Here is a 17,445-nt window from a genome sequence, read left to right on the forward strand (position 1 = left end):
CTATAGGACACCTTGTGATCAGTTTACTATTAAAGCAGACAACCCCTTTAAGCTCTCAATTTTGCATTATCATCTCATCCCACTAAGAAGTCTCATATTGCTTTATATCCTCCTTTGTCTCATAGCTTCCCTTGGTTGTTCGGGTTACAGGCCAAACATTTGCAATTGGCGGTAAAGTGACAATGAATTCCTCATGGATTTTGTCCAGTTATTGTCCCACATATTGTGCCCTCAAAACATGTCTTTACAGCATGACAATTTTTTGTGTATACATCTTGGAAAAAAAACATGAAAAATATTTACATGTATGTGACATATGTCTACGTGCAGTGAAAAGATCCTTAAAGTGCGGCATATACTGGATATTGTCCAGAGAAGATCTCTTTTTGTCATTTTGTAGTCCAGGACATAAGCTGTAGACCGTGGCTTCATCTGGTTTTGTTATTGAGTAATAATGGATGTATCTATTTTCAGTGCTCAGGCTCCTGGTATATTGAACTGGTTTTCTTTACACTTTGCAAATGTTTTCTCAATCTTTCGTGGTCACAGAAGTTATTATTGCCAACTACAAAGTTTGTTGGAGACTTTCCATAGACTTCTTACGGAAGCAGTTCACTTCTATTGCAGGTGTCATCCACCATATCAAAGTGTTGACCATGAGTTAAAAACAAAGTGTCACCCTCACTAAATTTAAGCTGGTACAATTCTGTAAAGCTGCATAAAAGTAGTTTTTCTGTAATAAAAAAAAAAAAAAACATACGCACTATATAAATTTGTAAAGATATCAAGAGCATCCAGCACTTCATACATTATTGTGGAACCTACAGTATCTTGAAAAACAGTCCAGAGCTCTCTGGATACTAGGGTAACAGGGTCAATATCAAGAATAAAATTGAAGTCTGTCTCCATTTCAGCAGCTAAAATGTCAGGTTGTAGTGCAGTTAAAGGGCTATCCAGGCATAATGGCCTATCCTCTGGCACAGGGCGATGCTGCACCACCGCTATTAAGTGTATGATGATGAAAAGGTCAGGTAGCAGTAAAAACACGAGCATAGCAGCCCTTTCAGACAGCTGAACCACTGGGGTGTTGGTTCCAAGCCAATTTTTCTATATGCTGATGGCCTCTCCAAATAATTAGGCCCAGATAACCGCTTTAAGCCAAGTTTTCTTAAAGTCATACTTTGGGGCCTCCATTTTCTGGCATACTTACTTTTTTTTACAGGTTATGAATTATAGGTTTGGCTACCCAAGGGCCATGAAACATTCGAATGGTGGTGACCAGTGTATTTGACTCACTAACTAAAGCTGGCCATACAATTTAAGTTGGCCAAACTCACCAATTTTGATGGGACTGGCCAACAATCCTGTGGGTATATACCACATTCTGATCCAACCTTTTGCACCTATGTAATTCAAAATTAAAAAGTTCTTAGGTAATGTGAACTCTGCGTGCCATCTGACCATCCTTAAATGAATGGTCACTAATCCAGATGAGAAATATAAGTGCTAATATGCCAATGAAGATCTTCTTTATACAGCATAGGGTAGAACAATGTTAGAAGTTCTTTAGGCGTTACATAACTTATTTCCTCTATTTTGAAGTAGGGGGTTAAACGTTTAAGAAAAAAAAAATTGAAAGCGTTGTTCTTAACACCAGGAACCTTTCTAACATCAGACAGTCTTTGAGACAGAGGTGCGGATGTTTAAATCTGGACTCCACAACATCCATTTGTTTTAAAGCTCTTTTCAGCAGGATCAGATTCTTTGATCTAGTTCATGCTTTAGTTTTCAACCAGGAAATGATATTCTGTGGTGACATTTTACTGAATAATGTGACTTCAGTTTATTAGAAATAGCCATCACAGAGATGACCACAGTAGACTGCTTAAGGTTGGGTGGGTGATCTTGTGTTGACTGTATTCATAAGTCCTGTTTTAGAAAGCTGGTGAATATAAGGGTCTCCCTCCATTTCTATTGATTTATGATAGTGGTTCCATTACACAAGCCTTTGAGCTGACAGTCTTAATCCATATTGTCCTTATTTCTTCACTGAAGCCGGGGCCAGTATTGAGTGAGATCTGGGTCTCCTCCCGGTACTTGGACAGGAACAGAAACTCCTGGAGAAATCAGACCTGTATCGGGAAATAGAATTTGCCATGCTATTATAAAATGCCATCATTTTATATTGAGAACTGTGAGGAAAATATAAATCATTTTAAGGGGTTTTCTCAGTTCACAAAGGCATGCCCAAAAAAGTGGGTTTTTACTCTGGAGGACTCGGCAAACTATGTGTAATAGTTTCCTTATTATTTAAAGAGGGGGCATGTAATACCACATTTCTCCAACAGTGGCCGCTGAACGATAAACATGTGGTTGTCTACAGCTTTCCTCTGTAAAAATAGCTGATTGCCAGGTTTCCATATCGGTGGCTCATGTTGGATCATAGTCATTTGAAGAAGTTTATCCAGATGGTACAAGAATATTACCACCATAACCAAAGATATAATCACTTAAAGGGGTTATCCAGGAAAAAACTTTTTTTATATATACATATCAACTGGCTCCATAAAGTTAAACAGATTTGTAATTTACTTCTATTAAAAAATCTTAATCCTTTCAGTACTTATGAGCTTCTGAAGTTAAGATTGTTCTTTTCTGTCTAAGTGCTCTCTGATGACACCTGTCTCGGGAAACGCCCAGTTTAGAAGCAAATCCCCATAGCAAACCTCTTCTAAACTGGGTGTTTCCTGAGACAGGTGTCATCAGAGAGGACTTAGGCAGAAAAGAACAACCTTAACTTCAGAAGCTCATAAGTACTGAAAGGATTAAGATTTTTTTAATAGAAGTAATTTACAAATCTGTTTAACTTTCTGGAGCCAGTTTATATATATATTGATATATATATATATATATATATATATATATATATATATATATATATAAAAAGTTTTTTCCTGGAATATCCCTTTAAGTAGTTTTATATTCTATTACTGAATAGGAGTGCCATATTACTGAATAGGAGTGCCAAAAAACGCAATAGAATTGCGTACTGTGGTTCTCCAAGTGGTGGTGCAGTGTTCCCAAAGTAATAGCAAATGGATACTGTAGATAGAAGCACTCACCTCTCTCTTAGTCGGACGAAACAATCTTTATTGCAGCGTGTAGTTCATAAAATCTTCAGGTACAAGTGTGCACAGGGAGCTGAAGATGGACACAGGCAGGGGGCGTGCAGGGGGCGGCAACTAGTTTCACGCACGCGGGCGCTTCCTCTGGCTCGCACTTGTGCGAGCCAGAGGAAGCGCCCACGTGCGTGAAACTAGTTGCCGCCCCCTGCCTGTGTCCATCTTCAGCTCCCTGTGCACGCTTGTACCTGAAGATTTTATGAACTACACGCTGCAAAAAAAGATTGATTTGCTCGACCAAGAGAGTGGTGAGTGCGTTTTCCATCCTGCTTCTATCTACAGTATCCATTTGCTATTACTTTGGGAACACTGCACCACCACTTGGAGAATCACAGCACGCAATTCTATCGGTACATTTTTCTGCCGTATTGACACCATTTACTGCGGTCTCTCCAACTAGCGGTGCCGAGCATGTATACTCTTCTGTACTTGGATTCTATTCTAGAATTGTTCCCACTGATAAAATTAAAAAAAGGGGCTTATATCAGGGGTAAACAACCATGAAACCCACATCAGAGACAGAAATACATCCATTGTACCAGCCACAGTGCTTCACTTGAATTTCTTTCATATGAAATTATGTTTGAGGAACACTTGCCTGTAGAGCCACTAGCGCTGGACCCGAGATTCTGATTATTCATGTGAGTCTGGAGTTGAGGAGGTGTATAGGCATCATAATTTCGGACACTCACTGAGGGACTTGTTGGTATCATGCAGGAGTAGGAAGAGGTCTGACTGGCTACCGGCTGTGAATAGAAAAAAATAAAATAAATATAAATATAATATATGACAATTTGAATAAAGTGGTGGCTAGAACGTTTGGTATTTAGGGATTTATATTACTATATCTGAAGCCTCTACGCACCTGGATGGGGAGGTTATTCGGCATAGTGAAGCTTGGCAAAGGAGGGAGAGAACCATAGCTGTTGGTTATAGCTGCCTCACTGCGGCTCAACATGGACCCTAAAAAAATAAGTCGTAATAAGGTGAGTGCGCAATTCAATTGAAAAGAGCTGTCGTGTGGTAATAACTCAATTATGAATTATGGTCATAAAAATTATTCATTATAAAAAATTAAAATTATGGCAATTATTAAAAATATCAAAATTATGACCTGGTGAATTGTAGACAAAGCTAATCAATACAATTCACATCTTAGTCCGACTATTTCCTCAGATATTAACAAGTTCTTTTTATGACGGGATGACATTAACGCTTAAAGGGGTACTCCGGTGAAAAACTTGGTGCCAGAAAGTTAAACAGATTTGTAAATGACTTCTATTAAAAAAAATCTTAATCCTTCCTGTACTTATTAGCTGCTGAATAGTACAGCGGAAATTATTTTCTTTTTGAAACACAGAGCTCGCTGCTGACATCATGAGCACGGTGCTCTCTGCTGACGTCTCTGTCCATTTTAGGAACTGTCCAGAGCAGCATATGTTTGCTATGGGGATTTGTTTTTACTCTGGACAGTTCCTAAAATGGACAGAGATGTCAGCAGAGAGCACTGTGCTCATGATGTCAGCAGAGAGCTCTGTGTTTCAAACGGAATAGAATTTCCATTGTAGTATTCAGCAACTAATAAGTACAGGAAGGATTAAGATTTTTTAATAGAAGTCATTTACAAATCTGTTTAACTTTCTGGCACCAGTTGATTAAAAAAAAAAAAAAAAAGGTTTTTCACCGGAATACCCCTTTAAGGATGTAGTTTTGCAATATACAATAATACACAGGTATGCAGATTTATTGGTTATACGGTTATAAACATAAATGAGTAATACACACAATGATATATGCAAATGAATATCAATTAGATATATTAGTAAACATTAGAAGAGACTCATTCTCAAAGTCTATACTTGAGACCTTTCCACCAGGTCTTATCTAAACAGCCATAAATATCTAAATAGACAACAAGCATTCTTCTCCCATTCTTCTCCCAGGCTGGCGCTTTTTGTAGAGATGAAGCTTCAGAATTGTGACCTACTTAGATTATACACAAAATGGCCGACCTCATGCTATTATGCTATGAAACATAGTGATTCATTTTTGGGGCCTACAAAAAGCATGACTGAGCCTAAATCTGCCTGTAGAAAACATGAGATTACCAGGACTTCACCTGGTGCCCCCTTTCTGTCTGGGCCACCAGATTTTTAAGTAAAGACTCAATTATAGCATCTGCTACTCCCTAAAGCGTTCCCCCAATGCCAGAAAGTATCCATAGGCCCCTATACACTCAACATGTTTCCTTTGGCACATACTTGGCCGGTAGTTTTATTGCATAGAAAAGTGAAATCTGTTGTGCTTTCCCATATGGAGGAACACAGTAAGAAAACATTATAAAAATATCTGAGCTTTGATGTTTTAGGTTTTCCTGCCTCCGTCCCCCCGCTCCGATATGCCTGCCCACCTAGCACTTATGTGTGAAGATTTATGAGGTGGGTAGGCATATTGGAACAGAAGGGGATAGAGGCAGGAAAGCTCGGAACACCGGCTCCAGTCTCCATTGCCCAAATCCGGTTTACTCACACTAGAACCCGGGTGCGGGTGAACCAGGTGTCAGATTCACTTTAAAGGGGTACTCCCATAGAAAGCTTTTTTTATTTTTATTTAAGATCATCTGGTGCCAGAAAGTTAAGCAGATTTGTAAATTACTTCTATTAAAAAATCTTAATCCTTCCAGTACTTTTTAGGGGCTGTATACTACAGAGGAAATGTTTTCCTTTTTGGATTTCTCTTATGTCACGACCACGGTGCTCTCTGCTGACCTCTGCTGTCCATTTTAGGAACTGTCCAGAGTAGGAGAAAATCCCCATAGCAAACATATGCTGCTCTGGACAGTTCCTAAAATGGACAGCAGAGGTCAGCAGAGAACACATAAGAGAAATCCAAAAAGAAAAACATTTCCTCTGTAGTATACAGCCCCTAAAAAGTACTGGAAGGATTAAGATTTTTTAATAGAAGTAATGTACAAATCTGTTTAACTTTCTGGCACCAGTTGATTTAAAAAAAAAAAAAAGGTTTTCCACAGGAATACCCCTTTAAGTGTCTCAAATTGAAGTAAATGGAGTGTGTAGATGCCAAGTGAATGAAGATAATAAGCAGTACAGACCAGGCTAAATTGGTAACTCTCATCCTACCTCTTTACATCTTCTCTTTTTAGGGTTTCTCCTGTGCTGCACCTATCCTATGTACAACACTCAGATATTTTCAGCAATTCCACAATGAATGGAGTGGTGGACTTCACACTGGCACTCCATGCAGAGTCTTCTTTGGAATGCCTGTCTTTAAAGGGGTATTCCAGTAAATATTTTTTTTTATATATATATATATATAAACTGGCTCCAGAAAGTTAAACAGATTTGTAAATGACTTCTATTAAAAAATCTTAATCCTTCTAATAATTATCAGCTGCTGAAGTTGAGTTGTTCTTTTCTGTCTGACAACAGTGCTCTCTGCTGACATCTCTGCTTGTCTTGGGAACTGCACAGAGTAGAAGAGGTTTGCTTTGGGGATTTGCTTCTACTTTGGACAGTTCCCGAGACAATTGTCATCAGAGAGCACTTAGACAGAAAAGAACAACTCAACTTCAGCAGCTCATAAGTACTGAAAGGATTAAGATTTTTTAACAGATGTCATTTACAGATCTGTTTAACTTTCTGGATATATAGTTGATATATAAAAAGTTTTTTCCTGGATAACCCTTATTGCAGGATGTCCCAGCACTTGTACTTCTATGCAATCAGATACTTATCCTGTATCCTGTGAATAGGGGAATATGTGTCCACAATGGTAAAATTTACCACCAAAGAGAAGTTGGCCTATTAGTTCTAATAGCGCCTAATAAGTTCTCAATGGGGAGGGGATGCGCTTTTTTAGTTTGCTATATATATATATATATATATATATATATATATATATATATATACATATATTGTGGCAGTGTGGCAAGGAAAGGGTGTATTTCCTTGGCTCACCCTGCAGAAGCTCTCACCTGCTTCTTAAGTAATGAGGCAGGAGGGAAGGGAGGTGTATATATGAGATGGAGACTCAGTCTAATGTGGGCTGTTCCTAGGAGACAGCATGTGGGCTGTAGGGAAGAGACAGAGGCTGCTGAGGAGTACACAGCCCGAGCTATGAGTGGCTCAAAGAGTGACATGAATTGTGAGTAGAAGGTTGCAGGGGACATATGTTTAACCGGCTGAGGGAAGCTCAGTGGTTGTTAGTCAGGACAAGCTGATCTGTTTAGTCAGTGACCAGACGGTCGAGGATTTTGTTTTGTTCCTGCTTTTTGTTTATTTCTTTCCCTGCAACCTGTCTAACTAAACTGGCAAGGTGCCAGATTTGCATTATAAGCGTTTGTTTACTGGTTTATTGAGAAGAAACGCATCCTGTGGCGTAGTCCAGGACGATCCCAGAGCTGATCCCCAAGACGGATCGTCACTATATATATATATATATATATATATATTAGACACAAAGCTTCCTGCACTCACTGTTTAGTAATGGAATTGACGCTCCTACATGGAGGACACCAGTGGATCAGGTCTCAAAAACATCCGTGGGTGCTCAGAGGCGACTGCCGTCGGTTTCGCGCATAAGCGCGAAACCGCCGGCAGTCACCTCTGAGCACCCACGGATGTTCTGAGACCTGATCCACCGGTGTCCTCCATGTATGTGTGTTCCTTATACTCTTATCCCTTTCTTTAGTCTTACCTGAGCTGCTGGGCTGTGGTATGGACTGGTAGACACTGCTGGAGAAGGAACTGTTGATGGAAAGGTGGCTGGACGCATTACCCGCTTGTCGTCTCTGGTTTCGTAGTTTTTCTTCCCTTCTCCATTTGGCTCTTCGGTTAGAGAACCAGACCTGTAGTATAAGGGCATAGTTTGTCATTATTTCTATTTCTGTGTATGTTTGTTTTCTTTATGCTAACTTCTACCATGTGGCTTAAAAAAACGGAAACATTCCCCCAAAGTTTTATAATCGTGGATTATTTCTGGAAAACCATGTGGAATCCACAGGCCTTCTGCAAGGAAAGCTTCTACACATGAGCATTTGCACCAATGCATTCAGAAAGTCTTCAGACCCCTTTTCACAGTTTGGTATGTTATGTTGCGGCCTTGTGCTAAAATAAAATAAAAATAATCAAGTGTCCCCCCCCCCCCCCCCCCCATCATTCTGCACTCAATACCCCATAGTGAAACTGAATATTAGAAATCTTAGCAATTTAAGAAAAACTAAAATATTGCATTAAAGGGGTACTCCGGTGGAAAACTTTCTTTTTTTATTTTTTTATTTTTTTTTAATCAACTGGTGCCAGGAAGTTAAACAGATTTGTAAATTACATCTATTATAACATCTTAATCCTTCCAGTACTTATTAGCTGCTGAATACTACAGAGTAGGAGAAAATCCCCATAGAAAATATATGCTGCTCTGAACAGTTCCTAAAATAGACAGAGATGTCAGCACTGTGAGAGCACTGTGTCCCAAAAAGAAAAGAATTTCTGCAGTATTCAGCAGCCAATAAGTACTGGAAGGATTAAGTTTTTTTAATAGAAGTAATTTACAAATCTGTTTAACTTTCTTGCACCAGTTGATTTAAAAAAAAAAATTAGTTTTCCACCTTTACATTCTCATTATGGGATACTGAGTGCAAATTGGGGGGGGAGGACTTGACTTTTTGTTATATTAGCACAAGGCCTCTACGTAAAAAAAAGTGAAAGAGTCTGAAGACTTTGCTAAAAGATTTCATGCATTTGATGAAAAACAATTTCCGGAAAGAGACATCGCCATTTTAACGGTTTACATTGTGCTGAAGCTGGAGTGATCAATAATAGAGATGAGCGAACTTACAGTAAATTCGATTCGTCACAAACTTCTCGGCTCGGCAGTTGATGACTTTTCCTGCATAAATTAGTTCAGCTTCCGGTGCTCCCGTGGGTTGGAAAAGGTGGATACAGTCCTAGGAGACTCTTTCCTAGGACTGTATCCACCTTTTCCAGCCCACCGGAGCACCTGAAAGCTGAACTAATTTATGCAGGATAAGTCATCAACTGCCGAGCCGAGAAGTTCGTGACGAATCGAATTTACTGTAAGTTCGCTCATCTCTAATCAATACTAATCTTGGGTTTACCTGGATCCTTGCTTCAGGCAGGTCAATCTTTGCCGCTAATCTCTCCCTGGCAAAGACATCAGGGTAATGTGTCCTCTCAAACTCTAAAGAGAAAACAAAACAATATAATGAGTGACTGCTGCCACTGAGGCCTTTCTAGTACATTTGACAGCTTTCTTCGACATCTGTTTCCTGCCATTCTTCACCCATACAATTGGCTTTGCCTGTGCAGTGGTATCAAGCTGAGTGGATTACAATGTGAGGGGGGTGTGAATAGGTGACATCGACATCATAATAATGGGCTAATATTTGTTTCAAAGTCCGGCTTGAGATATATACTTTTATATAATAAATTATAATAATATAGCTAAATATAGTAAAAGAAAATATATATACATAAATAAATAATGTAAAATGCAAGTGTAATAAAACATGTTTGGCAATTATACGTTTGGTGACATCACATGAAATCCCATAATCCAGTGATATGTTCAACTATAAGGACCATCTTATTGGAAAAACCTCTCTTGTATGCCACTGCTCTTACTGTTTGTTGCATTGTTTTCAATGGAGGACGGCCGCAGGCTCAGTCCCAAAGATATCAGTAGCCAGGCCCAAATAAAAGCACAATATTGAAGGTGATAAGATTAGTGGGGACCCAGTGCCCATCACTGTTGACTTAAAGTGTACCTGTTGTTAATAAAAACTTTTCATATAATGTAGATAATACCATTGCAGGTATGTTTGTAATATACATTACAGGTGAACACATTTTAGGTGATATTGCCTGTGTGCCTGTGTGGGAGGAGACCAAATACAGGAAGTGAGGGCAGGAAAAGCAGGGCTCTGTGCAGGCTCCTGGCTTGTCAATCATCCTGATGTGTGAGCAGGGAGCATGTCATAGAGCCTCAATGCACAGAGCCCTGCTTGCCCTCAGTGTACAGAGCCCTGTTTGCCCTCAGTGTACAGATCCCTGCTTGCCCTCAGTTTACAGAGCCCTGCTTGTCCTCAGTGTATAGAGCCCTGCTTGTCCTCAGTGCACAGAGCCCTGCTTGTCTTCAGTGCACAGATCCCTGCTTGTCCTCAGTGCACAGAGCCCTGCTTGTCCTCAGTGCACAGAGCCCTGCTTGTCCTCAGTGTACAGAGTCCTGCTTGTCCTCAGTGTACAGAGCCCTGCTTGTCATCAGTGCACAGAGCCCTGCTTGTCCTCAGTGTACAGAGCCCTGCTTGTCCACCCATACTTCCTGTGGTGCAGTAGGGGGGTGCGGTGGGGGCGGTGCGGGGGACAGGCCATTATCGGATTATTGGCAAGGTAATTGCCGATACCGATAACGTCCAAAATTGTGAATATCGGCCAAACCGATAATCGGTCAATCCCTAATACAAACAGAAGTTAAAAAAACAAACCGCCAACTTCAACAAAAACCTTTGCCAAAGCCTCCCTGTTCAACAAGAAATTATACATATTATACACATAAAATATATAAAAAAAAATAGAAAGCGAAAAATCTGATTGCTGCAAAACTTGGCATGCAGTTATATCTGCCTTTGCAGTGGAGTAACATACTGCCCCAACTTGTGGTGTGATGATCTGGGCAGCCATCTCATACGACTGGCAGTCACCCCCTAGTGGTAACATGAGGGACACTTACAGCTCAGTGATATGTGCTAGACATAATCTGGCCACATGCCTTGTCTCTTATGGGTTTCCCCTGGAATGGACGGCAACTCTTTCTCAACCTGACTGGTCACCAGATTTGTCACCAATCGAGCACTTTTGCATATTTTGCTCACAGGGGAGGGATATGTGCAAAGGATTACAGGGGAGGGGCAGGAATTATATTAAAGCCTAATGGCTGTCAATCAGAAGGGTAGGGAAGGTAACCAGCACACAGGGGGAGTGACAAACTGGTGAAGAGGCTGAACTGTACCGGGCTCCTGCGTCCGAAGGGAACGCCCACTGGGCTCCTAAGCCTAATTTGCATATGTTTTTAAATTCTGATATCTCTGTGCTGGAAGTGTCAATTAACTAATCAACTGGTGCTAGAAAGTTAAACAGATTTGTAAATTACTTCTATTAAAAAATCTTAATCCTTCCAGTACTTATTAGCTGCTTAATACTACAAAGGAAATTCTTTTCTTTTTGGAACACAGTGCTCTCTGCTGACATCACGAGCACAGTGCTCTCTGCTGACTAGTGTTGCTCGCGAATATTCGCAATTCGAATATTATTCACGAATATCGCATATTCGCGAATTTGCGAATTTCGTGAATATAGCGCTATATATTCGTAATTACGAATATTCTTTTTTTTTTTTTTTTTTTTTTTTTCACAGTACACATCACAGTGATCATCCCTCTCTGCTTCCAGCTTGTGTGGTGTAAAGAAGGCTGTAATACTACTGTGTGAGACTGGCGCGCGAAAATTTGCATATGCGAATTTTCACGTATGCTAATTTTGTATAAGCTAATATTCACATATGTTAATTTTCGCATACGCGAATTTTCGCATATGCGAAAATAAAACGAGAATATAACGAATATGCGAATATTCGCGAATATATGACGAATATTCGTCCATATATTCGCGAATATTCGCGAATTCGAATATGGCCTATGCCGCTCAACACTACTGCTGACATCTCTGTCCATTTTAGGAACTGTGCAGAGCAGCATATGTTTGCTATGGGGATTTTCTCCTACTCTGGACAGTTCCTAAAATGGACAGATATGTCAGCAGAGAGCACTATACCCGTGATTCGGCAGAGAACTTTGTGTTCCAAAAAGAAAATTAATTTCCTCTTTAGCATTCAGCAGCTAATAAGTACTGGAAGGATTAAGATTCTTTAATAGAAGTAATTTACAAATCTGTTTAACTTTCTGGCACCAGTTGATTTAAAAAAAAAAAATAAAGTTTTCCACCGGAGTACCCCTTTAAAGGGGTACTCCGCTGCTCAGAGTTTGGAACAAACTGTTCCAAACGCTGGAGCCGGGAGCTCGTGACGTAATAGCCCCGCCCACTCATTTCATCACACCCCGCCCCCTCAATGCAAGCCTATGGGAGGGGGCGTGACGGCTGTCACGCCCCCTCCCATAGACTTGCATTGAGGGGGCGGGGCGTGACGTCACGAGCTCCCGGCGCCGGCTCCAGCTTTCAGAACAGTTTGTTCCAAACGCTGAGCAGCGGAGTACCCCTTTAAGTGGTAATGCACTGCTAATAAGAGAAACCGTGACCACTTAATTCTTTGTCGGAAGGAATAGGAAATAGCTGTGGTGACTTAATAAGGTAGAACTGATTTGCCGACTTTGACAAATAAAAACTAATTACGGTATATAGGAAAAATTTTCAGTTCCTTTAATGGTTAATATTATAAGTGGATCCTTTTTATTAAATATTATTTATAAATTACCTACTTCTTCATTTACCTAGTTCTCCCACAGTATTTTTGGGTAACATCGCCCTAACAGACTGGGAGGAGGCCCGTGAAGACATCCTGTGACAGGTGCTTCGTTCACACTTCCTCTTTCTCAAGTAGGTTTTGTATACTTTTTAGGCTTCATTTCCCCTAAGCAGTGGCTTTTCAGGTGAGATGCCCCAAAGACTCTCTGCTGGTGTGTGCCAGTCCTGGGTCACTGCAGGCGTCTACCAAATAACCACCATATAGCCACATATATTGCCAGGTTTTATAGTGAGTAAGCAGTGATATTTAGTAACTAGAAAGGAGGAGCAGAAAACTTTTTAATTTTTTTATATATACTGGTGCCAAAAAGTTAAACAGATTTGTAAATTACTTCTATTAAAAAAAAAATCTTAATCCTTCCAGTACTTATTAGCTGCTGAATACTACATAGGAAATAATTTTCTTTTTGGAACACAGTGCTGACATCATGAGCACAGTGCTCTCTGCTGACACCTCTGTCCATTTTAGGAACTGTCCAGAGCAGCATATGTTTTCTATGGGGATTTTCTCCTACTCTGGACAGTTCTTAAAATGGACAGAGATGTCAGCAGAGAGCACTGTGGTCATGATGTCAGCAGAGAGCTCTGTGTTCCAAAAAGAAATGAATTTCCTCTGTAGTATTCAGCAGCTAATAAGTACTGGAAGGATTAAGATTTTTTTAGAGAAGTAATTTACAAATCTGTTTAACTTTCTGGCACCAGTTGATAAAAAAAAAAAAAAGTTTTCCACCGGAGTACCCCTTTAAAGAGGGACGAGGACTACCGGTACAAGAGAAGTGTTCTCTACGTACTGTTTGCTTTCTTTTTTTTCTTATTATTGTGTTTTCTATGTATTAAAATTGTTTAGTAAAAATATATTTGAAAAAGAAAAGAGGGACGAGGAGAGGAATTTGGGTGCTTAGATGGTCAACCTATCTTTTCCATGACTGGGAACTTCCGGCCTGTCTGAAATCCTACTCAATCTAGAAGCAGTTGGTTAAGAAATATAGTGATCTATGGTTCTGGATCAGGACCAACATGCTCTGATTTAGTATTTTCTACAATTGTTATCTGGCTAAAGGCAGTTTGGTTACAAAAGATGCCGGATTCTACATCATTTATTTGGTTCTTTTTATGCATAAACTATTGGTAATGACCGTATAAAGTATGAAAAGTTTTTTTTTTCTTTTTTACATTTTTTGTCACTAAACTTCGCACATTGTAGTGAAATATGACTGACAGCTTCTATGCCATATAGATGACCAAACCGGATACCTGAATTGGGCTCTTTACCAAACTACATCCTACTCCTACACTTTCTCATTTTGGAAGATTGATTGGGGTATTCCCATATTATTAAAGGGCTACTCCGGGGAAAACATTTTTTTTTTTTTTTTTTAAATCAACTGGTGCCAGAAAGTTAAACAGATTTGTAAATGACTTCTATTAAAAAATCTTTATCCTTCCAGTACTTTTTAGCAGCTGTATGCTACAGAGGAAATTCTTTTCTTTTTGAATTTCTTTTTTGTTTTGTCCACAGTGCTCTCTGCTGACACCTGATGCCCAAATCAGGAACTGTCCAGAGTAGGAGAAAATATAGCAAACCTATGCTGCTCTGGATAGTTCCTGACATGGACCGAGGTGTCAGCAGAGAGCACTGTGGACAAGACAAAAAAGAAATTCAAAAATCAAAGAATTTCCTCTGTAGCATACAGCTGCTAATAAGTACTGGAAGGATAAAGATTTTTTTTTTTTAGAAGTAATTTACAAATCTGTTTAACTTTCTGGCACCAGTTCATTAAAAAAAAAAGTACCCCTTTAAGTCATGGCATTTGGCAAGCATATAACAATATAACATCCTTCTATGATCGGTGAGGTCTGAGCCCTGAGACCCCTCACCCGTCTTGAGAATGAAGGGGCTGATGATGATTATATTCACTTGTACAGGGCCATACTGCATTTCCCAGCACAACATGTGTTCAGGGCACCATTATGCAAGAAAAAATAACGAAGGGAGGTAATTTGCCAAATCATTCAATCTCAGGATCCCAGAGGTCAGACTGATGATGAAGTTAAAGGGGTACTCCGCTGCTCAGTGTTTGGAACAAACTGTTCCGAACGCTGGAGCCGGCGCCGGGAGCTCGTGACGTTGTAGCCCCAACCCTTCATGATGTCACACCCCGCCCCCTCAATGCAAGTCTATGGGAGGGGGCGTGATGGTTTTATTGAGGGGGTGGAGCGTGACATCATGAGGGGGTGGGGATATGACATCACAAGCTCCCAGCGGAGTACCCCTTTAAGGCATAGTGTAGAGGCATGTGATCACTTCAAAAAATAGGATTACCCCTTTACATTTGATGGTAAAACACATGAGCCTTAAAGGGGTAAAAAAACTTTTTTTTTTTTTTTTATATCAACTGGCTCCAGAAAGTTAAATAGATTTGTAAATTACTTCTATTAAAAAATCTTAATCCTTTCAATAATTATCAGCTGCTGAAGTTGAGTTGTTGTTTTCTGTCTGGCAACAGTGCTCTCTGCTGACATCTCTGCTTGTCTCGAGAACAGCACAGAGTAGAAGAGGTTTGCTAGGCGGATTTGCTTCTAAACTGGGTGGTCCCCGAGACACGTGTCATCAGAGAGCACTTAGACAGAAAAGAACAACTCAACTTCAGCAGCTCATAAGTACTGAAAGGCTTAAGATTTTTTAATAGAAGTAATTTCCAAATCTGTTTAAAGGGGTACTCCGGTGAAAACCTTTTTTCTTTTAAATCAACTGGTGGCAGAAAGTTAAAAATATTTGTAAATTACTTCTATTAAAAAATCTTAATCCTTCCAGTACTTATTAGCTGCTGAATACTACAGAGGAAATTCCTTTCTTTTTGGAACACTGATGACATCACGAGCACAGTGCTCTCTGCTGACATGTCTGTCCATTTTAGCAACCATGCATAGCAGATGTGTGCTAAGGGCAGCATGGTGACTCAGTGGTTAGCACTGCTGCCTTGCAGTGCTGGGGACTTGGGTTCAAATCCCACTAAGGACAACAATAAATAAAGTGTTGTTATTATTATTATAATAACGTCAGCAGAGAGAACTGTGCTCGTGATGTCATCAGAGAGCATTCCAAAAAGAAAAGAGTTTCCTCTGTAGTATTCAGCAGCTAATAAGTACAGGAAGGATTAAGATTTTTTAATAGAAGTAATTTACAAATATGTTTAACTTTCTGCCACCAGTTGATTTAAAAGAAAAAAGGTTTTCACCGGAGTACCCCTTTAACTTTCTGAAGCCAGTTGATATATAAATACAGATTGTTTCCTGGAATACCCCTTTAATTCAATATCTTTAAATAAATACTGGAGCCATATGTAAAGCTGACCATACACATTGGATTAAAATCATCTAAAGCCACCAATTTTGGTGGGATCAGCGGACCATCTCTAATGTGTACGGAGACTCTCGACTCCCCCAATGGCAGATGTCAGTGGGGAGAACAGTTGGGTATGTCGGATTTCAACATACCTGATCCCGTTGTTCTTGAGGAGATAAGCCTGCCAGTAACCTCCTCTCTTCTTGCCATCAGAGTACATGCATGCTCGAATGAGCCAAGCGTACATATGTAGTTGTGGATCGGGAGAGATAGCTGCCGGCTAACCAAACGTAAAATGTTTGGCCAGCTTAGGCTAGGTTCTGACTACGTTTTTGCCATACTGTTTTCAATCCGTTTTTCTAAAGAAAACCATATGGCAAAAAAACGGATGGAACAGTATGGGAAAAAGTAAACCGTATGCGTTTTTAAACAGTATACTGTTTTTAAAAGTGCATACAGTTCCGTCAGTTTTTATAGAAAAAAAAAACATACGTTTTTGAAAATTTTGTCCATTTTTAATGGGAGGGGTCTTGGGTGGGGACTTTAGGATTCAAATGCGCATGTGCAAAGTGAAAACGTATACGTTTTTCCCGTATGGAACCGTATACATGTGCGTTTCCAATTGATGTCCATGTTAAAAAAAACGTATGCGGTTGCAGTACGGTTTTTAAACCGGAGTCATAACCGTGATTGACCACAATTTTGTCTCCGGTTTAAAAACCGCACTGCAACTGCATACGTTTTTTTTAACATGGACGTCAATGGGAAACGCACATGTATACGGTTCCATACGGGAAAAATGTATACGTTTTCACTTTGCACATGCGCATTTGAATCCTAAAGTCCCCACCCAAGACCCCTCCCATTAAAAATGGACAAAATTTTCAAAAACGTATAGGTTTTTTTTTCTATAAAAACTGACGGAACTGTATGCACTTTTAAAAACAGTATACTCTTTAGAAACGCATACGGTTTACTTTTTCCCATACTGTTCCATCCGTTTTTTTGCCATACGGTTTTCTTTAGAAAAACGGATTGAAAACAGTGTGGCAAAAACGTAGTGTGAACCCAGCCTTAGTTTAGGTCAGTGCTGACCTCCAGCTGTTGCAAAACTACAACTCCCAGCATGCCCAGACAGCCGTTGGCTGTCTGGGCATGCTGGGAATTGTAGTTTTGCAACATCTGGAGGTCCGCAGGTTGAAGACCATTGGTGTAGGTGATGACCAGGTAATCCACTTTCCATTTTTGCAGTGTACTCTTATGACAATAGGAAGACCTGGATATGCACTGTGTTAGGAATTGTGATGTACTATAGTAATTTAATATACTAGGAGGCAATGAC

General features: G+C 39.9%; 1 protein-coding gene across 3 annotated transcripts in view; it reads right to left on the bottom strand.

The window, feature by feature from the left end:
• Positions 1-1,423: 1,423 nt before the first annotated feature.
• The window catches only part of LOC130293474 (paired box protein Pax-6-like), a 72,080-nt gene continuing 56,058 nt past the window's right edge, over positions 1,424-17,445 (bottom strand). For all 3 annotated transcript variants that reach the window (XM_056542198.1, XM_056542199.1, XM_056542197.1), the window contains exons 4-8: positions 9,319-9,401; positions 7,899-8,049; positions 4,048-4,145; positions 3,781-3,928; positions 1,424-2,132 (exon numbers count right to left, since the gene is read on the bottom strand). In XM_056542198.1, coding sequence (XP_056398173.1) covers positions 2,047-2,132; positions 3,781-3,928; positions 4,048-4,145; positions 7,899-8,049; positions 9,319-9,401 — 566 coding nt within the window. In that variant the 3' untranslated portion in view covers positions 1,424-2,046. The remainder of the gene's footprint in view (positions 2,133-3,780; positions 3,929-4,047; positions 4,146-7,898; positions 8,050-9,318; positions 9,402-17,445) is intronic.

The sequence above is a fragment of the Hyla sarda genome, chromosome 10 (genome assembly GCF_029499605.1).
Source record: "Hyla sarda isolate aHylSar1 chromosome 10, aHylSar1.hap1, whole genome shotgun sequence".
In the NCBI taxonomy this organism is placed as follows: domain Eukaryota; kingdom Metazoa; phylum Chordata; class Amphibia; order Anura; family Hylidae; genus Hyla; species Hyla sarda.